Source organism: Eublepharis macularius, chromosome 16 (assembly GCF_028583425.1).
Source record: "Eublepharis macularius isolate TG4126 chromosome 16, MPM_Emac_v1.0, whole genome shotgun sequence".
Lineage (NCBI taxonomy): Eukaryota > Metazoa > Chordata > Lepidosauria > Squamata > Eublepharidae > Eublepharis > Eublepharis macularius.
In genome coordinates this window covers 47,662,894-47,686,716 of record NC_072805.1, presented here as the reverse complement: position 1 = coordinate 47,686,716, position 23,823 = coordinate 47,662,894, and the positions used below count along the sequence as shown (strand labels likewise).

General features: G+C 59.1%; 2 protein-coding genes across 2 annotated transcripts; one reads left to right on the top strand and one right to left on the bottom strand.

Moving 5' to 3' along the window:
- Positions 1-1,167: 1,167 nt before the first annotated feature.
- SLC22A31 (solute carrier family 22 member 31) lies at positions 1,168-7,787 on the top strand. The gene is made up of 9 exons (XM_055000760.1): positions 1,168-1,530; positions 1,634-1,737; positions 2,111-2,265; positions 3,511-3,679; positions 5,184-5,329; positions 5,745-5,853; positions 6,103-6,317; positions 6,686-6,797; positions 7,094-7,787. Exons 1-9 carry the CDS (start codon positions 1,168-1,170, stop codon positions 7,515-7,517), a joined length of 1,797 nt encoding a protein of 598 aa, XP_054856735.1. The 3' UTR covers positions 7,518-7,787.
- Positions 7,788-7,899: 112 nt separating this feature from the next.
- On the bottom strand, positions 7,900-23,281 carry CDH15 (cadherin 15). Its single transcript, XM_055000151.1, has 14 exons — positions 23,135-23,281; positions 18,656-18,808; positions 17,664-17,819; positions 16,989-17,133; positions 15,457-15,617; positions 13,397-13,525; positions 12,786-12,971; positions 12,274-12,527; positions 11,687-11,826; positions 10,652-10,879; positions 10,308-10,550; positions 10,050-10,189; positions 9,817-9,960; positions 7,900-8,869 (listed from the first exon to the last, which is right to left on the bottom strand). Exons 1-14 carry the CDS (start codon positions 23,186-23,188, stop codon positions 8,672-8,674), a joined length of 2,331 nt encoding a protein of 776 aa, XP_054856126.1. The 5' UTR covers positions 23,189-23,281; the 3' UTR covers positions 7,900-8,671.
- Positions 23,282-23,823: the final 542 nt, after the last annotated feature.

The following is a 23,823-nucleotide window of genomic DNA, read 5'->3' as shown; positions in this document are numbered from 1 at the left end:
CTGATATGAATTAGATGGTTCTTCTAATACACACAAGGCCATGCCACTGTGGCACTCCTCTGTTTTGTTGATCTCTTCTAGGCTTCTAGATTCCCTTGGTTGCATGTCTAGTTAAGGGGCCGGGCCAGCCCTGGTTCTGTCCGCAAAGGTATCTGCTATGCCTTTCTTGGTGAAATTCAGCAACTGTTCTATAGGACTAGCTCGACGGCACACCCCACAACAGCTGCAGAGGGTGGCTGTAAGCAACCTGTGGCTGGCAAGTCAGGAAACCTGCCGGCCCAGTCTGGAGAGCTCTGCCGCCTCCTTCCCAGCTGCTCTTCCCCTCCCTTACCAACTGCCCAGCCCAGCTGAGCCAACAGAAGAGGGAAAAGCCACTGCCAGAGGCCCTGTCGGCGAGGGCCACGTTTGCTCTGCCAGAGGTTTGCTTGGATGGGGCAAGAGAAGAGAAGGGGCTCTGGCCCTCCCCACTCTGCCCCTCCTGCCTGCAGGAGAGGAGGAGCCCGGTGGGCACCAGAAGAGCCTCTTGGGCAGGAGTGCTGCAAGGGTCAGCTGGCAGTAACTAGGTGGGGACTCTGCCTGAGCTGTTTTCCTCCAAAAGGGAATGACCGGGAAACCCACCGGGCCCCCAGCTCTTCCTGCTGTCGTCTAATCTGGGGCCTGAGTCTGCAAGGACGCCTCCAATGCAGCCATGCTTGGACCCTGGCACCCTCGGGAGAGCCCGGCCAGAGTGAAAGCAAGGGGGAGGGTCTCTTACTCCCTGCCAGGGGGCAGCTGGCCCCCACCCCCACCCCCAGCAAGAGGCCGACTGCTCCAGGAGCGTGGGCCAAAGTCACAGCGGGGACAGGCGGGGGGTTGCGTAGAGCACCAGTGTGGCTCGAAGCGGGGTGGGATCGGGCAGCCCCGGGTGCGAATTCCGCCCTGGGCCATGGAAGCTCTCTGGGTGGTGCTCCCTAACCTGGCCTACCTTGCAGGGCTGTTGTGAGGCCACCACGGAGGGGAGAAAGGGCGGGTGGCAGCGAAGCCGACGAGCGGAGCAAGAGCGCCTGCGGAGGGGCCGGGCCAGGTTCGGGCCTGGGCGAGCCGGGCAGGGGCGGGGCGCCGAGGCCGAGACCGCGGGCGGGGCCGGGCGCCGCCCCTTAAGCGCGCTGCCCGCCGGCGCGGCGCCGCATGGACTTCGACGGGCGGCTGCTGCGGCGGGCGGGCGGCTTCGGGCGGCGCGGGCGGCTGCTGGCCGCCGCCTCGGGGCTGCCCGCCGTGCCGCTGGCGCTGGGCCTGGCCGCGGGGCTGCTGCTGGCCGCCACGCCGCCGCACCGCTGCCGCCCCGACCCGGCCCTGCTGCCCCCGGCGCTGCGCAACGCCTCCGGCCCGCAGCTGCTCAACGCCTCGGCGCCGCGCGGCAGCCCCTGCCTGCTCTACCGCTACCCGCCCGCCGCCGCCGCCGCCGCCCGCCCCAACGCCACCGGGCCCTGCACGCGCGGCTGGCACTACGCCCTGCCCGCCGCCGGCCTGCGCTCCACCCTCGTCACCCAGGTCCGCGGGCGGGCGGGCGGGCGGGCGGAGGAGGACGGGGCGCCGGGCCGGGCCGGGCCGGGCCGGGCGCGGGCTGAGCGTGTGGGCCTCGCTTGCCTTGCAGTGGGACCTCGTGTGCGCGCAGCGCTGGCGGGTGCCGCTCGAGCAGACCAGCCACCTGCTGGGCCGGGGCCTGGGCTTCGTGGCCCTCGGCGCGGCCGCCGACAGGTGAGGCGCCCCCCCTGCCCCTTGCCTGCTCCGGGCCGCGGAAAGGGGGCGCAGGGCCGGGGCCGCTCCCCGGGCGCCTCTGGGACGCCCCCCCCCGTCGCCCCGTGGCCAGAGCCGGCCGAGCAAACCGGGGCCTCCCGCTTCGGGCGCACGTCGGCGGGGGCAGCTCCGGAGCCTTTCGGCCGCCCCCAGGCTGCGCCTTGTTGCTCGCCCGGCTTCCTCGGGGCGCCTCCAGGCAGGCCGCTGATCGCCGCTCGTGGCGGTGGCTGGGACAGGCCCGGAGGCCGGCCAAGAGGGGGTGGGCGGGCTGCGGGGGCTCCGGCGGGGAAGGAACTTTGCTTACAGCGCCCCCCCCCCCGTCTTCAATCGCCAGGTTGGGGCGTCGGCCGGCCTTCGTCTTCTCTCTCATCCTGTCCATCCCGCTGGGTGCGGCCGTGGCCCTGGCAGTGAATTACACCATGCTGGCACTCCTACGGCTGTTCTTCGGGGCCTCGCTGGCGGGCACCTTCGTCTCGCTCTACGTGGCAAGTGAGTGGCCCTGTGCTGCCCCAGGGCTCCCTGACCGGGAGACTGGCACGGGGAGGCACTCTGTGTCTGTGGCAGGATCCTTAGAGGCTAAGCAAGCTGTGAAGGCAGGACGCCCTCACATGGCTGGGCCCCAGAGCAGGGCTCAGTCTCCCGTGGGGCACCGGCAGGGCATCTCTGTTACGGCCTCACTGTACGCAGTGGCTACAGGCCCTGTATTACTTGCGCTGATCTGAGCCTAGGGTGCTGGAAGCAGGGTCTTTTAGGGTCTTGGGCCAGCTGCAGCACCTCCTACACCCCACCTTTGTTTAGATCCAGAGGAGCCAGCCGCTGCCTGCTCTCCCTGCCTCACTCCTTGGGAGGGGAAGGCAGGCCCACGAGGGGCTGGGCAGGGGCCCCAGCTGTGCACGGTGCTGCTGCCCTGCAGACTGAGTGGGCCCAAAGCATGGTTAGGGGGCTGGCAGTCACCTGCTCTTCCTCCCTCTTGCCTTTGGGGACAGGAGAAGGTAGGCCAGGCAGGCAAGTCCTGGCAGCTGGTGTCACTTCCTCACATGCCATGCGCTCAGGCGGAGCCCTGGGGCCAGGGGGTGCTGCTGGGGCCACCGCTTGTCTTGGCACCCCTGTCCTCTGGCGCTCCAGGCCTAGGTCTGCATAATGGCCTGGGCGTCTCCAGCTAGAAGCGGCAAAGCTCCAAGACGTGGAGGAGAGCGCCTGGGAGATCGCCATCTGGGGCCGGTCAGAGATAACTGTGGCTCCTTAGGGAACTGTGAGCCAGCAGTAACTAGGGGCCACCTGCAGATTGGCCGACCCCAGGGTGAAGGTGAGCTGGATGCGAGAGGCAGGCCGCCTTATTTTTCCAGTTTGGTTGGAGTTGTGATGTAAATCCAATCGAAGCTGAAATGGGTCCAAGAGACCACAGGCAGTTGGCTGGCAAAGGGAACGGCATAGCCACAGGGGCTGGTAGGTTCTTTCTGGGCCCGAAAGGGAGGGTACCTGTGTACTTACAGGGTTTCCCACAGAAGGTGACAAAGTGAGATTTGTCTCGTATAAGCTTTACACCCTGGGGAACCTGGTTGGTCTTGAAGGTGCTGCTGGACTGCTACAGACTAACTGCGCTAGCCCCCTGGAAAACCCCTTGCTGTAATCGCTTGCTGCCTGCTGCTCCCCTGCTGCCACCGTGCATCCCCCCCCCCCGCCCTCCTCCCGCTTTTCTCTTTGGTTTTGCCTCTCGTTGTGCTTCCTCCCCAGGGCTGGAGCTGTGTGACCCTCCTCATCGGTTGCTTGTCACCATGGGGGCCGGTTTCTGTTGGGTGTTCGGAGAGCTGCTCTTGCCAGGGCTGGCAGCGGCCTGCAAGGAGTGGCGGGTCCTGCAGGGGGCAGTAACCCTGGGGCTGGCGCTGCTGGCGGCCTGTTGGTGGTAAGTGTGTCTCGTGCGTCGGAGACGCTGATCCGAGGGCAGGAGCCTTGGGGCTCAGGTGTGTGACTCTTCGAGGTGAGTGGGGGCAGCTAGCAGCATCCAGCCTCTTGAAATGATGCGAAGGGTAAGTTGACGCAGCCTCCCCCCCCCCGCCCCCCGGCCTCACTACCAAGAAACCTTTTCGAAGATTAGGACTCCCTAGCCTTTTGTGTTTTATTTCCCACAAACATTACCACTGACTTTGTGCTCTCAGCATTATTAAGCATGCAAGCTGATTGTGCCATGTGAGAGTGGAATTTAACGTAAGGCATTGTGGGGACTTCATATTCTAGGAAGTGGCCTTTGTGGAGGTGGCTGGAAAAACTCCCCAACTGATCTTCTGGAGTGGGGGGAGCAGGGGGGTAATGGAGGGGCTCCTTATAAAGAACAGCCCGTTTGCAGCATTGTAACAAAGAGTCCGGCTGTATCAGGCCGTGGTCCGTCTGCTCCATATCCGGTCTTCCTAGCCTACCGGGAAGTCCGACAAGCAAGCCTGGAAGGCCAAAAACCCTCCTCTTGTACTCCACACTAACATTCCGATGTACAGTGCTCCTGAATATGAAGGTTCTGTTTGCCTGTCATGACCAATAATGGCCCATGCATCTCTCCTCCTCTAGTTCCCCCTTTAAAGCCGTCTTAGTTGCTGGCCTTCATTATACCTTGTGGCAGTGAGTTCCAGAGGTTTACTTTGTCATGTGAGGAGGACTTCAGTTTGCCTGTCCTAAATTGACTTTACTTGATTCTTTCTAGTCTTAGTATTCTGAGACAGGGAGAAAATGTTCGTACCTCTCCACTCCCAGCCCTCTTAGGGAACGTGGGGTGCTTGGGAGGCCCGATGGTGAGGAACCTGTGCTTCCCGGGGATTGTGGGCCCAGGAAAAGCTAGCGCCTTCTGGGTGGGTGCTTGTGCATTTCCAGGGCCTTGGCTCCCTTCTCTTTCTGAGTTCATGGTGTCCCGGGTCTGTTGTAACACCCACACCTTTTCCACACCTCATATTGCATATGGCCTGAGGATGCAGCTAGAAGTGAGTGTAGGGTTGCAGCTTTCTCGAGTGCCTTTTCTGGAACAGAAGGGCTTCAGCACTCCAGCAATGAAGAATGTTTGCTCAGCACCCATCAAACACTCCAGGAGTCCTCTGGGATGGCAGAAGAAGTGGTGCGTGGCCTTGGAGAGGCCCCTTCCCTGCTGGAAGGGTTGCAAGGAAAGCTTGCCAAGTAGCCAGCAGGGAGAGGGAGGGGAGGGAGCCCCTCTGGGGAGTACTTCCCTGTACACACTTTCGCAATAACTTTATGAGGTGTGTCAGGCCTGTCCTTTCTGTTTCCATCCCATAATCTTGGAGCGTGGCCTGCTGCGTGTTGCCTGCATGCAGTGGCCATGGTTTAACATGGCGGCGATTTCTAGGGTTGGAAAGGTGCCCCCCGCCCTCCCCAGTGACCCATAGGCCGAGACTCCCTTTCTTGTGCAGGTGCCCTTCCCTGTTCCCCGAGTCCGCCCGTTGGCTCTTGGCTACCCACCAGGTGGAGAAAGGCAAGAGGGCACTGCGCAGCCTGGCAGAGGGAAACGGCGTGCGCCTGGAAGAGGACTTCTACACCCCGGAGCACCTCTTTGGCGGTGAGGGCTGGCACGGGTTGGGGCACAAGCATGGCTTACAGCCATAATGCCCCCCTTTTTGTGTGTGTGGGTAGGTGCCCCAGCTCTTCCCTGTTGTTGATTCCTGGAGAGGGGGAGTGGGCTTGAAGGCCAAGCCCAGGCAGCCCTGGCGTTTGCGGTGGGGCTCTGTCCCTGTGGCTTGTAGCTCTCACCTACCGAGGTCTACCTTGTGCAACTCCGCGAGAATGGCACCCGAAGGAGGGAGTTCCTCTTGGCCACTCCCGAGCTGGCTTGCCTGGTGAAGAGCACCTGAGCTGGGACGTCTCCTTGGTTGCTCTGAGTAGCCCCCCGGGGGCGCCAGCAGGAGTGGCTGGGAGTGGCCAGAGGCCTCCTGGCTCCTTTTGGCTGGCTTAAGGAGCCCCCTTTCTGTCCCCAGAGGCACAGAATCTGTCGCAAGAGCTGCCCCGGCCCCAGTACCACAACATCTGTAAGATCTTCTGCACCCGCGTCATCTGGAAGAACAGCCTTATCCTCGGTTTTGCAGCGTAAGGACCTAGCCAACGTGGGGTGGCTCTGGTGGTGTCCAACTAGCCAGGGGAGCTGCAGAGCAGCAGCTCGGCACGTGGTCCTGTGGGGTGGTTGGGGGAGGGGGTGCTGCCATGCTTCCTTTTGGGGCCCTGATCCTTTCTCTCAAGGAGCCGCAGCTCCTCTTGCAGCTGCCAAAACCAGCTTGTCGTCGCTGTAGCTATTTCAGTGTGCAAAGCATCTGACCTCCTTCCCTCTCGCTCGGTCAGTTTCATCGGGAGTGGAATCCGCCACTGCTTCACCCGCAACCTGACTCCCTACCCGCCGCACTTCTATTTCCCCTACTTCTTGCTGGCCGGGGCTGAGGGGGTGGCCCTCCTCTTCCTCTGCCTGACCGTGGACCGCTTTGGACGCCGGCCTGTCCTCCTCCTGAGCACCATCGCGATGGGGATTTCCTCGCTGCTCCTGCTGGCCCTCACCCAGTGTAAGGAGAGAGGCGGGGCACGTGATGTCATTTCCTGGGAGAAGTGCAGCACCAAGGGATAGAGGCAGTGAGGAGGAGGGGCGGGGCTGTGTTCATCCTGTAGTGGGCGAGAGGGGACGATGGGCTCTCTGCTCTGCCACGGGAGAGCGTTTCTTATTCTTGTAGTTTTAATGTGCAAAGCAGCTTTCTATCTTCTCTCTTGATCTGTTGTTGTTGGGAGGAGAACTTGCCTGCGTGGTTTGGCTTGGCGGCTTGAGTCACCAGCCAGAGTTTGCTCCGCTTCTGTCACAGCGTGGCTTGGATTGCAAAGGGTGATGTGTTGGGGCTGGGCAGAGGCACAAGAGCAAGGTTCTCTGTCTCTTCTCTAGACTTGACGGCCTGGCTCATTCTGGCGCTCTCCATCCTGGGCATTCTTGCGTCACAAGCTGTCACTGCCCTCAGCATCTTCTTTGCCAGTGAAGTCCTGCCCACTGTAGTCAGGTGAGAAAGGTGCCCCGGGGGGGGGCCTTGCTTGCGGGAACTGGCACAGGTGGAACACACAGACGAGCAGCAAGTCCCCAGCCCTCATCAAGATCCTGTGGTGGCATTCCCCGCCCAAGCCAGGCTTCCTGTCCCCAATGCAAGGCAAATGTAACCCCCCCCCCACCGTGCTCTTGTCTGGCGCTCTTGCCTGCCCGCAGCCCCAGGGCACGGTGAGGTTGGTGGACTGGGAAGGGAGGGGCCAGAGGTGGGCAGTGGGTCATGACTGCCCCTTGTCTCCTTTCCTCTCTCTGCAGGGGGGCTGGGCTGGGCCTCATCCTGGCCGCCAGCTCGGTGGGCTTGGCTGCTGCTCCCATCATGGACCTCCACAACAGCCGGGGCTTCTTCTTGCACCACGTGGTCTTTGCCTCCTTCGCCATCCTGTCGGTGCTCAGCATCATGCTGCTCCCTGAGACCAGCGGCAGGCCTTTGCCAGACTCCATGCAGGACGGGGAGAGCCAGCGCCGGCCTCCTCTCTTCCAGTCCACTCGCCGCCACCGGGATCACGTGCCGCTGCTCTCTCCCCGGTCGGGGGACGGGGCCTATGATCCAGCCAGCTACGCTCGACTTGTCTCGGCCACCAAGAATATGCTGGGAGCACATCGAGGCTTGGATTCCCAACTCCGGATGAAACTGCTTCCGGAGCCCACGGGGCAGGACAGGGCAGCGGACGGGGTGTAGAGGGTATCCCCAGAGACTGTGTTGCACCCCAAGCCGTGGGCACGAGCGGCAAGAACCTGGAGCTGTTTGGGGCGGGGGACTGTTAAAACCACCCCGGCTCCCTACGTCAGAACTCTTCGGTGTCGTGTTTGTAGCTTGGCCTCACCAGGTGACTCTGTAGAGCCCCCCTTCTCTTGAAGGAGTCGGCGTGGCTATACAGGGGCAGAGCACACACACACTGCAGTTTTCTGGCATGAACAGGTCCACCAATAAACGGGTCGGCTGTTTCTAGGCCATTCTCTTTTCGCTTTATTTGCAGTTGCCACCCGCCCCTCCTCCAAGGCCAAAGGCTCCTCCCAAGACACTTCCTTATCCCCCCCCCCGCCCCCCCCCCCGCCCCGCCTCACCAGTCTCGCAGCAAAAGCCCAGCACCTTCCGTGCAGTGGCTGGCACCGAGAGCCCCCTCCTCCCATGAGAACAGGGCCTGGGGCTGTCATGGCGGGCAGCGGGGAAGGAGCCAGGTGCCGTCTTTGGGCCGGGTATTCTGTGCACAGGGCAACTTCATGCCTGTGCCAGATGGTCACTTGGCGAGGGCAGAAAGGGGCACACGCTCCCTGTGACGTAGCTCCCCAGTATCTGCCTTGGCTGGTTCCCCTTTGATTTAAAGTCCTTCAACTTTGCCCAACTACCCTCTCCTGGCCTTTCTGCTGTTTCCCCCCTGGTTTCCCTTCAGTGCCAGGATCTGTCCCGATTCATCTGCCATCAGTTCCTTCATGCCCTTCCTTTCTTCTGGCACGATGGGAGGAGTGCCCCCCCCCCCGCCCAGTTTCCAGTCCTGCGGGGAGGTGGTGCTCAGCTCTTCTTGCAAAGCATTCTCCAGGGCCCACCCCCGGGTGTCAGGCTTTTCTTCCAGGCAGTGGGCCTGACTCCCAGGGAGTTCTGCTTCAGGTGTGCCAAATGCTGCCTCCCCCGGAAGGGTGGGAGGCTGTTGCTGCTCAGGGAGGAGTAATGGTCCCTCCCCCCAGCCTAGATCCCAGGGGAAAGATGATCCCTGCAGTCTGTGAAGGGTTCTTGAGGAAGTCCCAGGTCTTTCCACGGCTGCCAGGAGGCCCACACTGTGTCTTGGCGCACCTGGCTCCATCTCGTCCCCTCCCTCCAATCCCTGTGCCTTCTCCTTATTGGCCATAGAGCTCCGCCAGGCGCCGGAAGCGTGGCCCCCACTCATTGAGGTAGTCGTAATCCTGATCCTCATCCGCTGAGCTGGAAAGAATGGAGCTGAGGGACCCACCAGCCGAGCCGTCCCCCTCGTAGTCGTAGATGAGGGCTGTGTCGTAGGGAGGCACGCCAGGGTCCGCATCTGCTGCCGCCAGCCCCTGCAGGGGAAGACGGGGGCTCTTGAGCTTGTTTGAATGCTTCCCCAGCCATCCACAGGACTTTCCCGTCCCTGTCCTGGATATTTTGCTGCTGTTCCCATGGGTCTATGGCATCCATGCTCACGGGTAGGATCTCTCACTTCAGTGGGACTACCAATCATGCCCTGCCAGCAGGGACTAGGGGATGTGGGGTGCTGCCCTGTGGCTGGCAAATCTCTACTCTTAACTGTTACTTAATAACAAGCAAGTCTCTTGCCCTACAGAGAGAAGACTGGAAAGGTGTGAATTGTGCTAGTGAAATCCTAGGAGATACCTACAAACTTCTGTGGGGGTTTGGGGTGGGGTATACAACTTAAACCAGACCAGTTTCTGTCAAAACTCCAGAACAGAGTTTCTAGAGGGTGGCTGGGTCGATCTGCAGTCAAAGAGCAAAATGGGGGTCCAGGGGCACTTTAGAGACCAAGAATGTGCTTTCAAGCTGGATCCCGCGGGCCGTGAGGCACTGCCTGAAGCCCCTCTAGAGCCCCCCTGGAAATCCAGTTGGTCTTTAGGGCGCCCCTGGCCCCGGATCTGGCTCTCGGAGTCTCTCTACACGAGACATCTTACAAGAGGCAACTGCCCAGAGAGGCAATGTTAGCGGGAAGCGGAGTTTAAAAAGCCGGAGGCGGCGGCGGCGCTGTCAATCGGCCCCCGCTCCGCGCGTTTGTTAATTTCTTCTTCGCCTCCGGGAAAGGGAGGAGAAACCGGCAGCGCCTTTGCGGCGGCGGAAAGGCCGCTGACAAACCCTCCGAGCCGCGATCTCCGCCGCCTCTGGCGAGAGGGGAAAGCGGCAGCGCCTCTCTTTCCACTAGGCCCGCCCCCGCGTCCCCTTCCCGGGAGTGCGGCTCCGTCCTGCGCTCGGGGCCACGGCGGGGCAGCGGCCTGCGGGCGCCCTCCGGCCGGCTCACCTCGCGGATGAAGTCCTCGATGTCGGAGGGGCCGGCGGGGGCGCGGCGCGGGCGCGGGCCGAAGGCGGCGGGCGGCTCGGGGCGGAGGGGCGGCCGGGCCGCGAGGAGCTCCGGGCGGCGCAGCTGGCTGAGGTCGTAGGCGTCCTGCGGGGAGAAGGAGAGGGAGGCGCCGGGCTGCAGCCGCTGCCCGCCCCGCGCCCCCCGCGCCCGCCGCCCCGCCCCGCGCCGCTCACCTGGTCCTCCTCGCCGCCGCCCTGCTCGTCGTAGTTGAGCACGTTGTCGCGCACGTCGTCCCGCCAGCCGCCCAGCAGCGCCCGGCCCAGCGCCCGGCGGCGCCGCCACGGCTCCACGGCGGCCACCAGCAGCGCCAGCACTGCAGGGAGGGAGGGAAGGGCTGGGCTGGGCTGGGCTGGGCCGGGCAGAGGCGCCCCGGACCCCCCCCCCCGGAGCCCGCCCGCCTCTCCGCGCCGCGCCGCGCCCGGGCCACTTACGCAGGAGCAGGGCGGCGCTGCTCAGGATGACCGCCAGCGCCGCGGCGCCCAGGCCGGCCGCGGGGCCCTCGAGGGCGGCCGGCCCGGCCCGGCAGGCGCCGCCCCGGCCGCAGGCGCACACCGACACGTTCAGCAGCTGCTCCCGCTCCCGCGGCGGCCGGCCCGAGTCGCGCAGCAGCAGCCGCAGCACGTGCAGCCCCGCCGGCGCCGCCTCGCCCCGGCGCCGCAGCAGCGCGTGGGTGGCTGGGGAGGAAGAGGAGGGTGAGGCAGGCCGGGCAGGCGGGACGGGCCGCCCCCCGCGCCCCCCGGCCAGAGGGGCTCGCCAGGGCCCCGCCCGCAGGTACCGTTGGCCGGCGTGAGGCTCCAGTTGTGGGCCAGCTGCGTCCCGCTGGCGCTGAATCCGAAGTGGAAGGGGGCGGCGTGGGGCGGCAGATCCTCGTCGGTGGCGCCCAGCACCAGGCTGCCCCCCGGCTGGCACAGCTCGCCCGACGCCGGCAGCAGGAGCGGCGCGTGGTCGTTGACTTCCAGCACCTCGACCGAGAGGGTCCCCGTGGCGGTGAGGGGGGGGCTTCCTGAAAGGCAGGCAGGGAAGGCGCCGCGCTTTCCGGAGGGCCCCGTGCGGCGGAGCCTCCAGAGGCAGGGGCAGCGCAGCCGGCTGTGCCAGGCGCTCTTGCAGCCAGCGCCCCTGCAGCGTCGGCCCAGCTGCTGCTGCAGACTCTGCCTGGCCAAGAAGGGAGCGGGACGGGGTAGTTTTCGCCAAGAGGGGAGGCCGGGGAGCCTTGGAGGGAGTCAGTCCCGGCGCATTTGCACAGTCCCTTTACTGCCTTCTCAATCTGTTCTGCAACAGGAGAGATCAGCAGCAAGGAGGGACGTGTGCAGGGCCCCGCCTCCTTCCCAGACGGCTCTCCCGAAGCACCCCCGTGGTCCCTGGAGAACAGGGCTGCTTTCCTCTTTGGGATCCAGCCGTGAGCAGCCTGCGGGGGGGGGGGGGCACCAGGAAGCACCCGTTTGTGGAAGCCAGCCCTGCTGGACTGAAGTGGGCTGCCCGACGCCGTGGCTTCCTTTCCCTCGCTCTCTGGAGAGGCCAGTGTCCAGAAGACTGGCTGCACCACTCTGACACAACCAGAAGAGCAAAGCTTGTGGTGCCAGGAAGGCTAGCAGGGTTACTGTGGCAGAAACATCTGGGCCACATCAGCCACCTTCTGTTTGTACATCTTCTTGCCAGCTGAGCAGACCACTTCACACAGCCAGTGAGGTGGGTTGAGGCTCATTGGCTGTAGCTTTGATCAGCATTTTAATTCATACCAGTGCAGTGCCCAAGAGCGGCAGCCATTCCCTCAACGTTTCTGGGCCAGAGCCACACCAGCCTCCCTTCTCACCATTATCACAGGCCAGGATCTGTGTGGTATACCATCCCTCCAAGAACTTTGCCCGTGGCGGCACCGTGTGGCGTGTGCGCACCATGCCGGACTCAGGGTCGACTTGCAGCCAGTTGTCTGGGCTGAAGGCTTGGGAATACCTGGGGGTACAGATTGGCAAGAGAGAGATGCTGAGAGATGCAGGGCCAGGGGTCCGGGGCTTGTCCTTCAGCCAGAGCACTCACAGCCTGCCGTGAGGACTGGGTGGTGGGGGACAGAAGGATACACCCTTCTGCACAAATCCAGAGACACAAGAAAACATTTCCACCTTTCTTTATAGTCATAAGAGTTTGAGACTTAAAGGTGTGTGTGTGTGAAGATCACACAACGGGATGCCAGATTCATCCTTCCCTGTGCAATGAGGGATGCATAGACCAGAATCCACCCAGCCCTGGCGCACCAATGCAGGCTGCTCCCAGAATGCTTCCCACTCCCTTCCTTCTAGGAATAGCCCCCCTCCACGCCCACTCTAACCTGCAGTGCCTTCGGGAGTTGAGCAAGGGCTGGAAGCTCCTGGAGAATCCTGCGCCCCCTCAGCTCCGACTCACCTGAGTTCTTGCGCCTGGTGGGTATCGGGGTCACTTGCACGGTAGATGGTGATCTCCGTGCCGGGGGGCGCACCTTCATCCACCCTCCCCTTCCAGGGGTTCTCCCGGAAGAAGGGGGCTTCATTGGCATCCAGCACCCGCACCCGCACTGTAGCCAAAGCCCGGGCAGCCTTGGGGGCTGACGGCTCCAGGGGACTTTGGTTCTGGGCGGAGACAAGCAGTTCAAACTGGTCCTGTTGCTCGTGGTCAAGGGCCTGGAAGGGGAGCAAGGGCGGTGGTGGGTGGGGCCGGCACCCCTTGCACGCCCAGCATTTACCTGTTCCAGGGCCCAGGCCAGGCAGGAATAAAGTGCTCAAAGGAGACGGGTCCACCTTGGAAGTCCTGCCTTCGGATTTCAGGTGGGGAGAGGGGGAGGGAAGAGGGATAAGAAGCAGAATGCACTCTGTGCATGTTCAGAGGCACCCGGAACATCCATGGCTGGCTGGGCCTGACAACAGAGACGGGCTCCTTACCTTCACCAGGGAGACAATGCCGTCGTTGGTGAGGGGGTCTGCCTGGATGGCAAAAGCTCCCTCGGGGTCCCCTTCTAGGATGGTGAACTTGGCCAGCCAGTTAGGAGAGCCAGGAAGGTCCTTGTCTTGCACCATCAGCCGCCCAACAACCACGCCCTCTTTGTTCTCAGGGGCCTCCATGAAGAACTGCAAGAGACGGAGGAGGGGGCTTTGAGCATCTCTGGGATGGGCACGGATGCTTCGCACCCCCTCCCTCTCCTCATGCTGAGGCTGGGCTCCACCCATCAGTGAGAGACACAGAAGCTGCTGAGGAGCAGATTCCCCCAAAGCAACCAGCGTGGTTGAACAGTCGTGGCATCACAACTAGTTGCTTTTGCACCCCAGCAGCCTGGAGCTGTGTGTCTTTGAGGGCCACACTGCTAGTTGCCTGTTCCTGCTGAGAGGGGCCCACCCCTGCCACTCTCTGCGCCCCCAACGCTCCCAAGAAACCCTAAAAGAAAAGCCTCGGGGGGGGGGGGGAGAAGGCAAGGACCCCTGCAAACCATCTCTCCACCCCAGCCCAGAACTCATCCTGCAGCCTCTTTGTTGGGCCAGGCAGGGCAGCACCCTACCTCCTTTGCAGAGAATTCAGGGGGGTTGTCGTTGATATCGTCGATGTAGATCACTGCACTGGCTGTCGTGGTGAGCCCCTCGCCAGACATGTCCGCCACTTGGAGGGTCAAGTTGTAAACGCCAACTACCTGCACAGACAGTGCCAGGCAGTGGTGAGGGGTCCAGGAAGAAGGCAGGCACAGAGTCCCGTCCCCCCCCCTGTTCCCTGTTCGGTAAACCAAAGCTGGTTTCTCTGTCCCCCCAACATTCCTGCCCCCATGAGAGGGGACGTCAAGGCACGTTGAGGGCCAAACTGTACTTGCCCCTGGAGTGAAGTGACTGCTGTACCACCCCCTAATTTGGCTAGCCGGGGGGGGGGGTGCTGTGGTGCTGGTTTTGCTCCCCCCCCCGCCTGCACCATTTCTGTTGGGATTTTAGCGAGTGTCCTATATTCAGTCGTGAAAGAGTTAAATTGTTATTCTGTTTGTTTAGTCAGCTAGCTAAGCATAGGACCACTTCGGCCCTGAGTACCTGAGTAAAAGTTCTTGCCAAAGAAAGGGGAGTCTTTAGTCTTAATGAGGGAATCCAGGATTGTCTATTGGATGAGCCAGTCTATTGGGGGGCAACTAACTAGCAACATATATTAAGATTTTATTGCTCTTTGTTCTTTATTTTCTTACCAAATGTACCCTTTTCCTTGATATGTAGTGAAAGTATTTTTCTAGAACTAAAACCACAGAAGTCTGTCTACTTATTCCCAATGAGCTAATATTAAACTCTGCAACTTCTTTCTTTTTAATTTCACACCAACAATTTCCCAGATTAAAATTGCTCCCTGCAGTAGGGAAGCACCAAACAGGAAGAAAGACCGAGGTCTGTTTTGCCTGTTCTCCCCCTTTCTAGGGGCTGCCAGCACCTGGGATGGTCACTTCCAATCCGGGGGGAAGAGGGGGGCCACAGGGAGTTAACCCTCTCCAGTCTACTCTCCCCTGGGGGTTTCTTTTGGGGGCCCAAGTACCCATCCAGAGTCCCAGTCACAGAATTGTAACATTGCATATAGATTGGATGGGGATTTTGCAGGAAACTGAACATGTTACATTTTAATATTCTAGATGCAGAACATACTCTGACACTGTGATTTTTCACATATTGCACTGAGGCACAGCGTTATGTCAAAACAAGTCTTTTGCTAAAATAATTGAGAGAATGTCTACAAGTGGATTTGAATGGTAGGATAATTGATCTCCAGAGGAGAAGGCTTCTATATGGGATAGTAATAAAACTATTTCCTTGTTTATTACACGTATCACCACCTCCTTAAGTATATTGTCCTCTACCTTTGTAACTCCCTTTCCTCATTATGACCCAAACACTCAGACCCTTGAAATCTCGTTGGTCTTTTGGACCCAAATCTTGATCTTCTGCTACATACCTATATGGCTACATACGTGAAACTTTCCTCATTATGGTATATCATGCTTTAGACTATTTTTGTTTGCATTGGTTTTATAGTTCTGTAATCTTAGTCCCACAGCATTGTTTACTGGAGATCTTTGCTGTCTAGTTGAAAATCTTTCCAAATTTTGTGATCTGCTTTCAGTGAAAAATGTGTGATATACATGAAGTTAATAACAATATCAAAAAGAGTCCAGTAGCACCTTTAAGACTAACCAATGTTATTGTAGCATAAGCTTTCGAGAATCACAGCTCTCTTCGTCAGACGCTACTGGACTCTTTTTGATTTTGCTACTACAGACTAACACGGCTAACTCCTCTGGATTAATAACAACAATATGCCACATTGCTAGATTCAATGGTTCTGAGACCTGTTTTTTCCAAAAACGTTTTCATCTCATTAAGAAAAAGATGGTACTGGAAGGACATCAATTAGACATCTTTACAGGCAAATTCAAATGAGGAATATTTCTCCCCTGTCAGGTCTACTTTGGATCCAGTTTGCAGCCATTTTGTTGCTTTGCATGTAACTGCAGGCTCCTCATTGCCACAAACAGGCCACCACGTGGCACCCGATGGCCTTCGCCACATGCACCCTTGCCAGCCCCAGGGAAGAGGTGGGTACCTCCCGGTCAAGCTCGACTTGAGCCGTGTGGAGCTCCCCAGAGAGCTCATCCATTGCGAAGACGCCGTTCAGGGCAGGCTCCAAGATGGAGTATCTCAGTGCTGCGTTGTCGGTCTCCGGGTCATCTGCATCTGTAGCTTCTGCCTTTAACACGAACGTACCTGAGAAGCCAGAACACCCTTAGTCCAGCCAAGCATTCAGAGCCCCTCGGAACCTGGTCTAACTTCGCAGCTAGCCCAGAGCCTCAGCCAAGTAAAAGTGGCAAAAGGAGTTCTTTTGGTTTGTGTTAACAATCGCCATGACGTCCTTGGAGCATTAATTTCCCGTAAGAAGGGAGCTGGGCTGAAGGCCTTTCTAAAAGCCACTTCCTGGGAAATAGAAAATAGTCCAGTAGCACCTTTGAGACTGACCAACTTTACTGTAGCAGATGCATTAGAGATGGGCACGGTTCGTCTTGCATCTGCCGAAGAGAGCTGTGATTCTCAAAAGCTTATGCTACAATAAAGTTGGTTAGTCTTGAAGGTGCTACTGGACTCTTTTCTATTTTGCTACTACAGACTAACATGGCTAACTCCTCTGGATCTATGTTCCTGGGAAATATGGGTAAATGGGGATAAGCCGCCTTGTTTCATACTCGTCACTAATCCCTCCATCATCTATTAAGGGGCCAAAAAATACTGGGGAAGGCTGTGAACAGTTGTATTGGCCCATGCAAAAGCCAGGAAAAGAAATACAATTCTGTGTAGTGGTGCAGTGGTTAAGAGCAGCAAGATTCTAATCTGGAGAGCTGGGTTTGATTCCCCACTCCTCCACTTGAAGTCAGCTGGCTGATGTTGGGTCAGTCACAGCTTCGAGGCGCTCTCTCAGCCCCACCCACCTCACAGAGTGTTTGTTGTTGTGGGGATAATAATAACATACTTTGTAAACTGCTCTGAGTGGGTGTTAAGCTGTCCTGAAGGGCAGTATATAAATTGAATGTTATTATTAAAGCGGCAAGCCTATGCACGCTCACTTGGGAGAAGAGCGCACAAGATGCCGGGTTTGGCTTTGATTTGGCCTCCTTCTCAAGGTCTCTGACCTCAGGGCAAGGTACACACCCAAGGGACTTGTGGTGGGCTTCCTTCTGGACTTGTGGTGGGCTTCTGCTACCAGCTTTACCATCAGACACCATCCCCGATCCACTAAGAACGGTGCCTCCTGCCTCCCCCAGGCCCCTACTCCTAAGCTACCAGGTAGCTCCTGCTTGGGAACTGACACTCCGGAGAGCTGGCGGCTCTCCTCAGGAGCAAGGCCCTTGGACTCACCAAGCTGTGCCTCAGCTTGGGTTGCATATTCTGTGAACAGGCAGTAGCTCCGCTGCTGCAAGGCCTGGTGTGGGTCGCAGGAAGCCTTTGGACTGGGCCGCTGTCACGGAACATGCAACCCCTCGGTACCTCAGTTCCTGCACAGATACAGCCACCAGCAGGGCCAGGAGTCAGGAAACTGGCCCGTCCCCATAAAACAAGAGCCATTGGGAGGCCTGGCTCACACACCTGGGGCAGCTCCTTCCACCACATGTGCCGAGAAGACGTCTTGCTGGAAAAGCGGCCGGTTGTCATTCTGGTCCATGACCACAATCTCCAAGTCAGTGGGGTCTTCCAGGGTCACTCCCCCCAGGTCCAATGCAAAGGCCTTCAGCTGGAGGAGGAAGAGTATCAAGAGTATGGGGTGTAAATGTGCACTAGTCCTGCTTCCCCCAGCTGGGGGTGGCTTAGCTCCAGGGAGGGCATTGGGGCAGGGTGTGGACCCCTTGCCTCGCAGAGGCCTCCATGGCAGATGGGTGCCCATGCTCAGGGGAACACCACATGATTCAGGAGGCCTTGACTGCTGAGGCCCCCTCTGCCCCCAAGCATTGCCCCCCTCCCCGGCTGCCTGACTGGGTCCCTCTCCTGGAAGAGCAGTCTGTGCTGAGTCCTCCTGCTCGTTTGCCATGGCACACGTCTTGACCTGCTTCCCCCTTTCCCCAGCTCCCACCATCCCGTCATCTGCCAAGCACCCTTCTCTCTTGGACATGCACCCCTCCTTGCTTCTGCTTGGCAGCCCCTGGCTTTCATCCCACCCTTCCTAGTGATTTGTGTGTGTGTGCGTGTGTGCGTGCGTGCGTGCATGTGTCCCGGGGACCTCCAGATGGGGCCCTTGTACTCACACTCGGGCCCAGGGGTCCTTACCCGAAAGTGGTCGTTCTTTTCCCGGTCCAGCATAGTGTTGAGGTAGACTTTCCCGCTGAGCTTATCGATGGAGAAGACTCCCCGCGGCTCCTCATCCACGCCTGGCCCCTTGAGGTTGTAGATGACTCCTCCAGGTTGCTGCTTGTCTGATTTAATCTGCGCAAGAGGACAGACTTTGCAAGGTGGGAAGGGTTGGCAGCCCCCCCAAGCCGCCGGCAGGACGTCGGTGCTGTGTTACTTGTAACCAGACACACCTGAGATGCCCACCATGCTCAGATGCCCCCAGGTGGTGTGGGCCCAGTGGGGGGTGTTAAGGTGATGTGCCAAGGAGGGCACCTCGTGATCGACAAGGGAGGAACCTGTCCAGGCACTGGCTGACGATGCACCTGTGCCTTCGGGATGATGGCGCATGAGGGAGCACGTCAGGACTTATGCCGTAATGTTCAAGGTAGGCATGCTGAGGAGCTGCTAGGTGTGCTGCTAGCTGATTATGGCATAGAGGAGATTTTTTTTTATTAGAACAAAAAAGGGTACAGAAAGAGAAAAGGGGGGGGGAATCAAAACAAATGTAGAACGATGTGCTACAAGGATTGCTAAAATACAAAGTTCAAAAGACATAACCTTTATCAGTGTTGCATAGAGGGGAATTGTTGAATTTCCTTTTTCACTCCCAACTAGAGGCACCGAGCAGGGCAACTGATTCTGCCCGACTGTGGTGGGCCATAAGGAAGGAGGGGTCTCTGTGCAGGACTTGGGAATGTGGGGGTGAGACTGGGAGGCAAGCGGGCACGGCTTGGCCTCCGAACAAAGCTTCCTGCACGGGACCGTTGCCCTGGCAACCATCGGCCCAACCCTCTGTGCCATGGCTCCAGGTCAGAGCCAGGAGCCGAGAGCAGCGGCCTGCCCCTTTGGTGCGCTCCGTCTGCTGCTGGACATCCTTTACCCTCATCACGGCTGAAAGCCCACAGTGCTGTGCCGTGCCCGTGCCATACCTGCACCAAAAGGTGAGGGATCCGCTTGTGATTCTCAGACACGCTGATGGGTGGGATCACCCAGGCCCTCTTAACCCTTCCCGTTCCAGCCTTCTGCTGCCTTAGGTGCAATACAGGGGAGCTAGGAGCCGCCTCTTCAGAGCAAGTGATGTCCTGCCAAGAGAAAACTACCTTAGTGCCTCCTCATGTGACAGCCTCCTGTTCCCTTAGAAGCTTTGCCATCCCAGGGAGACTGGCTGGCACTCCAGGCCCGGTGGCAGTCCTGGCTGCTGCCCTGGTATCCACCCCCACCCCAGGTGTAGACTGCAGAACCACCTTTGCAATATTCAAACCAAGTGGTAGAAACCATAACCGAGCTCCGTCTGTGGCTAAGTCTTCAGCAGCGGTGACGCTTCTGTTCTCGGCATCTTTGAGGACCAAGAGCGTGGTTTTTCACTCAGAGCCTCCATTTCATCCCAGCAGAGTTTGCTGAGCCCTCAGGGCTTACACCTTTCATTGTTTTAGGTGTTGGTCTGCAGTAGAACAGCAGGATTTGAGTCCAGTGGCCCCTTAGAGACCAGCAAGAGTTTCAGGGTAGGAGCTTCCAAGAGTTGGAGCTCCTTTCTTCAGACACCAAGAAAAAGAAGGGAGCTCTTGAAATCCCACCCTCTGGAAATCTCGTTGGTCTCTAAAGTGCCACTGGGTTCAAATCCAGCGTTCGTCGTGGCATTAATATTATTAATATCCTCCAGAGGCCACCCCCCATGGAACCTCTGCCCACGGAGTGAATAGGTGCCACTTCCCTCCAACGGCCGCCTTGTGGGTTGTGGTGAGTGGCAAATGGCAGGTGTGGGAAATTCCTGTCTGGTAACACAAGCCTCTTTTGTGGCAGGAGCAGCTGTGCAGGATTTGGGAGAAGGGTTGTGCAGTCACGGGGGAAGGGCTGAGCCCTGCTCTTTTGCCACCAGAGCACAAAAAGGAGACAGATTTATGTGGGGGAAAGGGAGGGGGTAGCACAACTGTGATGAACCAAGCAAGCAGTTGAGTTCCTGTTGGGGGGGGGCTGGGGGCCTGGAAGCAGAGGCTTAGTTTGCACAGAGCAAAAGGTCTTCTCACAAGCGATATGGACCCTGGCTAAGGGTGCTGGGGGAGGTCTTTGCAGCGCATTCCGTCGGGGAGTCGCGTCTCCTTTGGCCCAACAGACCCCCCAAAGCCCAGCAAGAGCAAGTTGGGGTGTGGAGGCCAATGGAACCTGCTGCTATAAAAAGAAAGGCAACTGTGGGGCAGGAATGTGCTGTCCGCCTCCCCCCCCCCCCCGCCCAACAGCTGCAGGAGGCTGCAGGACTTCTGACCCCTTCTTTTCCCAAGGCCCAGATCCCAGCCCTGCCTTTGGCACAGTTCGGCGGTGCTGTTTGGAGCTTCTGGCCCAAGGGAACACCCTCTCCTCCCTTCTTCCCAGGCAGGCTTCTGTTTTCCTTTGTTTTTGAAAAAAAACGACGCTCAGAGCTGCTTTTCCCCACATTCTTGTGCTCTTCCTTTGGAAGAGTTCCCTGGCGTTCATCTTGCGGCTCCACTGTACAGCCCTCCCTGTGTGTTTCCTGCAGAGGACAGGCTGAGCCAAGGCCCGGCACAGACCGGGCCCAGATGGTCTCAACCCTTCCTTGGCAACATTGCAGGCCTGCCATACCTCTCCCAAAAGGCCAGGAGCTTCACAAAACAAAACAGACAGCTACTAACGCAACTAACCACATTTATTCCAGAACAAGCTTTGGTGAATCCACGTGGTTAGTCTTTAAGATGCTGCTGGAATTCTGTTTGGCTTTGCCCCAGTAGACTCACACGGCCACCCCACTGGAGTTACTGAGGGGGCTTCAGCCAGCAACTCTCCCCCGGGATGCGTTCCTTTGTTCCCATGAGATGCCTCCATAGCCAGCAGGAACGTAACATCCGATGCGCACAAGCACGTCCCCTCCCCCTCCCCCTGCCCCTCCTGCTCCCCCTCCCCCTGAAATGGAACCCAGCCCAGCCCTGGATGCCACGGCAGCAGGTGGCCAAATGCGCGCGCACACACACACAGCCTCCTGCACAATCACCCCCCCTCCAGCAAGAGGATATCTTCTCTTGTTGTTCGGCTCAGACAGACCAAGAGGCCCTTCAGCCTGGACACGCAGGGGCGGGGGGTTCCAAAGCCCCAAGGCAGTGTCAGAACTGGGAGGGACGAACATTGCGGCTAGGCACAGGGGAATAGCGAGAGATCCTCCTCCCTTCGCCAGTTGTGGGACCGGCATACCAAGGGAGCCTGTGCCAGTCTGTGAGAAAGCGCAAGCAGAGCCCACGAGCGCCTGGAGCTGCCTTAGGCAGGGCGAGCCCCTTGGGCAACCAAAGCCCGGCCTACCCAAACTGGCAGTGGCTCTCCAGGGCCCAGGCAAAGAGGGCTCTTTCCCATCACCCTCCACGTAATCCTTCTGGCAGGGAGAGGCCAGAGTTGGAGTCCCTGACCTTCGGGTATGCTACGCAGACGCTCTTCCGCTGAGCCACCCTGCCTCCCCTGAAGCTAGTCCATCTCCAGAAGTTGGGGGGGGGGGAGGCCTGAGGAGGCAGCACGGATGGGGCCCAAGGAGCTGAGCAAGATGGGAGGTCACAGTTCATGCTCACGCATGTGGCTTGGTTTACCACTCCCCCCAGCACCCGCTTGCTCCCTCTTGCAGGATAAGCCTGGCGTAGAGTGGAGCTAATGCGTGCCACCTGGCGCTCCCACGTTCCTCCTCCCAACCATTGTGCCGGCTTGAACTGGGAGGCTCCCAGCCTGGCATTCGACATTCTCCTTGGCATTTCCTGCTGGTTGGGTGGCTCAGCAGGCAGCTATCGGAAGCTGGAGGGAGGCATGTCCCTCACAGCCAAGAAGGGAGGGCTGAACAGCTGGTGAAGACCCCAGACTTCCTGGCCTTCTTCTCTGGGCCATCCCTCTCAGGGAACCCTCCTCCTCCTCCTCCTCCTCCTCCGAGGAAGGCTACTTATTGAGCATCTAGAGGGGAAGAGCCAAGGCTCCAAGGGTATCCCACTGGGCTGAAAGTCGTTTGAGGGAAGCAAAGTGTCTCAAATCCCGTCTCCCCACAGCTCCGTGGCAGACTCTGGAGTCCTGCTGGCTCTTGTAGTGTCAGCCTCCCCCCAGCTACTCTGGAGGGACAAAGGGGGCTTTCAGTGTGGGGAGAAGGTCTGGGGCCTCCACCTGTTCCTTTAAGACAAAGGAACGGAAGAGCTCTGCCTGTGGCGAACGTCCATTGGCGGGCCACTCCCTGGCCTAAGGGCAGCAGGTCTCCAGTATCAGCGCCAACTGAATGGAAGCTGAGTGCGCGCACAGCTTTTCAGGGACCTCTGGGGACTGCGTGTTTCAGTGGCCCTCAGCAGAAGCGCCTCTTCCTGGCCTGCACCCTCCCCCAGTCTTCCACCATGGAAAGGAAAGCTGGTTAGCGGTAGCTGTTAAAGAAACTAGAAGTTCCAGGTTGGGTGGCTATCCTGAGGTCTTTTTGCAATAATCTCCCCCCACTCCCCGAAGCAACACTCCCCCAGCCACAATCACAGACCCGTCTCCCTCTTGCAAATGCAGACGGTGAGGTGCCGGCACGGCTTTCGGGACAGGCCCAATCCCCTGGTTTGGTGGCTCAGCAGTGCTCATGTGCATTGTAGAGCAAGACCTAGGCCCAACAGCACCCTAAAGATCAACTAAGTGTCCAAGGTATGAGGTTTCGAAAGCTCCCTCATGTGGTCAAGCCCCCTATCCAACCTGCTGTTCTCAGCAGAGTTTCCATGGGTGTGGTGCCCCCCCCCCCGAAACTAGACATTTCTGGTAATGCAACAAAAAAGGGGCCCAGCAGACTGTGGTGTCCGTACACGTGTTGCTGGAAGAGACAGGATTTGCACACATGCCTATGTAAGAGGTTAGGACAAGCACACCATTTGCGGGTTGAATGTACAGAAACAGCCCTGCAAAATAAGAAAGACCCCCAACACATCACAGCACCCACACATCTTGTGCACACCACAACCCAGCTCCCATAATCCAGACCTCCATGTGCCAGATGCTGAAAGCAGGAGAAAAAAAAGACCACCTAGATGTAGTTGGGAAAGGAGGGGCACTCTGTGTATGCTCAGAGGTACCTTCTGCTTTAGCACTGCTTTGCCTTGGTTTTGGTAACTAGCCATGAAGACTCCTGTCTCAAAAGAAGCATCATAAGGGGTGAGGAGGAGGAAGGAAAGATGGGAGAAATCGCTCCAAACAGCATGCAGCACAGCCTGCCAGATCTTGGATACCACACTGAAATTCCAGAAGGAACTGGGGTGTGTGTATGGGGGGGGGTGAGTCTCTGGTCCCCCAAGATCCTCTCTCTCATTAGGGCAGTACCTGATTGTCTGAAGAAAGCAGAAGGAACCCCCCCCTTATCATCAGTGGGGCGCTATCCACGCTCAGCTCCTGCCATGCCAGTTCACCCTCACCCTTACCTGAGCCCAGAGCATTGCCAGGAGAAAAGCAGCGAGGGTGGCGAGGATGCCCATGCTGGCCGGGTGGTCGTGTCTGGGGCCTTGGGCAGGTCTCTGAGCTGGACAGCCTCTGTCGCCGCCTCCTCTCTCACACAAAGCGGCTCTGCTTTGGACGGAGCTCAAATACCCAAGGCCTGGCTCTGACAGACAGCACATGTGTTGGGGCTGCTCTGGGGCCTGGGAGAGGAACGCCGGATGGGGGGTGGCTTGGAAGCGGCCAGGCCTGCCGAGCTCCCCTGCCCTCAGCCCTTGGGAGAGGAGTGCTGCTGGGCGTGCAAAATTAACACTTGCTTGGCCGGCTCCCAGAGAGTCCTCCCCAATCCATCTTGCCCTGCCGTGTCTGGCAGCTCACAGCAGCACCAGGAGACAGAGACTGGGCCAAAGCAACTCCGCAGGGCGGGTGAGGCCTCTCACCTTTCTGCCTGCTGGCTTATTCTCAGCGGGCCAAGCTGTGAGCCACTTACAGGCAAGTGACCGGAATAAGGCTGCAGACAGGATTCTGGCGTGTCCGGGGACACGCGCCCCAAACAGAAGGCGATTGCCACTTGATGTGCTCATCTACCGCAGACCGACATGACCTCCCACCTGAAACTGTCTTCAGTGGCCGTCTTAACCCACCCTTAGCAAGCACACAGTTGGAAAGACCTCCC